The sequence below is a fragment of the Etheostoma spectabile genome, chromosome 17 (assembly GCF_008692095.1).
Source record: "Etheostoma spectabile isolate EspeVRDwgs_2016 chromosome 17, UIUC_Espe_1.0, whole genome shotgun sequence".
NCBI lineage: Eukaryota > Metazoa > Chordata > Actinopteri > Perciformes > Percidae > Etheostoma > Etheostoma spectabile.
In genome coordinates, this window is record NC_045749.1 from 1,966,909 (window position 1) to 1,969,132 (window position 2,224).

Here is a 2,224-nt window from a genome sequence, read left to right on the forward strand (position 1 = left end):
CAGTGAATGATGTTGACACATTTTGGGAAATCTGCTTCTTCCCTGATTGATACCACGCTACTAAGACTGTAACTAACGATTATTTATGTCATTTTGCTGCCATTAGTGTATGAGTTTGTGAATGAGAGGAAAAGCGTTCTGCAATAATAATAACTTATTAGTCCCACAAGGGTAAATTACAATTCACACTCTGTTGTTATTACACACATCACACATAGGCCTGAACTACACACACATGATCAGGTCCCATACATGCACTAATGGAGAGATGTCAGAGTGGGGGGTTCATTCACCATTTTACATTTTTAATGAAGAGGTTTGGGGGTCCTTTATCACCTATGTGACATTGTCTGTGTTTGTGTGTGTGATTGTCTCAGGTGTTCCAGGAGGAAATGGGCGTGGTCAAATCCCACAACCTGAAGCCTGGAGGAGACAAAATCCCCGTCACCAAGCAGAACAGGAAGGGTGAGTCCATGCTGAGATTCACCGCAGTGAGCAGCACGTTTCTCCACTTTAGCAATGAATGACTCAGCATTTCATTGTGCTCGTTGACACACAGACCTCCTTCAAACCTGCATGACGCTGCATCTTCAGACTCACAATTACAAACCGAAAAAGATGTATTGCCAGGTAGCGGCACTTATTAGGTATTTGCTTTGGGTGATGGTGCATACATAAACCCAAATTTAGAGATCAATATGGAACTTAAACTGCAAGCAGTTATAACGGGGTTCAAGCCTCCTTGTGCCAGTCTCCCCTGATGACCTGGGGTGCGAAAGTGGGACCCAAAGCGTAACTGTGGGGAGGCAAATGTCCTTAAATATCGACAAGTGTAAGCCGCAAGGTCTGCGGAACATTGCCGTTGCAAATACCCCATTAACATTGATTAAATAAAAAGGCCTAAACTGGTCTACCTTGGCCATATCGCCCCCTAATGGCCGCCAAATTCTCCACAGAGCCCCAGAGCGCCATGCCAAACAAGCCTCACAAGTTTCCTGTTGACGCCATTTACTGTGGCAGAGATATCACAATCGCAAATTTCCCATTGAAATGCATGGAGTTATTGACCAAAACAGACTAACGTTGATTGCAGCGCCCAATAGAAGCCAATATTTTTCAAATTTCGAACACAGCCTCATAATGGCATGTTGAACAACAGTCGTCAGTTATTTGCTGATTACATTTAATTTAGCCGAGATATGATATGATATATGTGTGTGGTAGCTAGCTAGGAAAATTAGTTTGCTCGTCAAATGCGCATACTTTAATGTAGCAAAATTCTTCCCATAACTTTCGGTCAGGTAACGTGGGAGTTAAAGGCAAATAGAACATTATAGCGCCACCTACTGGTCCACATATGTAATTTTGTGACATATAGACTGCTGCTGAAACACTAAAATTATTCATGTTCAAATTAATCTGTTTGAAATGCTTCTTAGTATCTGTTCTGGCTGCGCCTTATTCTCTACCGCACTATTTTACTTTATATTATACTTTTTCCTAACTGTATGTATGTAATATCTAGTATCCAGATATTTATATTTTTCAGTTTTTAATTTTTTCAGATGTCATATATTTATATTTATATTTTAAATATTTATGTTTATATTATTTTTTTATATTCATCACTTAACATGCTCTGCACACCCATATAAGCCTTTAAGCATTTATTTTAATTCATTAAACAAATAACTTGACTTTTCCACGGTGTTTTTTGAAGCTGGAGTGAAGATAATGATGACCTCTTCTGAAGAGTCCATCATGTTTTTTTAATCCTCCGTGTAGAGCAATACACATTACATTCACCATGTAATAAAGAACAGATCATCCACACAAGTACTGCCCATAACTGATTTTAGAAGATTGAAACACAGAGTGACTCATTTTCCATTGAGCAGCTCGTGTTGCCATCCAGGTCCAGCTCTGTGCCAGTGTCCGTCCCCCCCACCCCGTGTGTTGAATGGAAGGGCCAAGACTGGAGGGGGAATGGGGAAAAGTTTGTAATGGAAGATTGAAAGTTACAATGTTGTGTCTTTTTTCTCCACAGAGTACGTCCAGCTGTACGTTGACTTCCTGCTGAACAAATCCATTTATAAACAGTTCGCTGCCTTCTACCACGGCTTCCACAGTGTGTGTGCCTCTGATGCACTCATGGTGAGTCCACAGTGTGTGTGCTGAACTCTGAATTTCTGAGGACTATGGTGACCTGGTCCTCAGATCTCTG

At 40.9% G+C, this 2,224-nt stretch overlaps 1 protein-coding gene across 1 annotated transcript in view; it reads left to right on the plus strand.

Moving 5' to 3' along the window:
- The window catches only part of hectd2 (HECT domain containing 2), a 62,047-nt gene that overhangs the window by 50,912 nt on the left and 8,911 nt on the right, over window positions 1-2,224 (plus strand). The window contains 2 exon segments of the mRNA XM_032541664.1: window positions 378-465; window positions 2,048-2,154. Coding sequence (XP_032397555.1) covers window positions 378-465; window positions 2,048-2,154 — 195 coding nt within the window.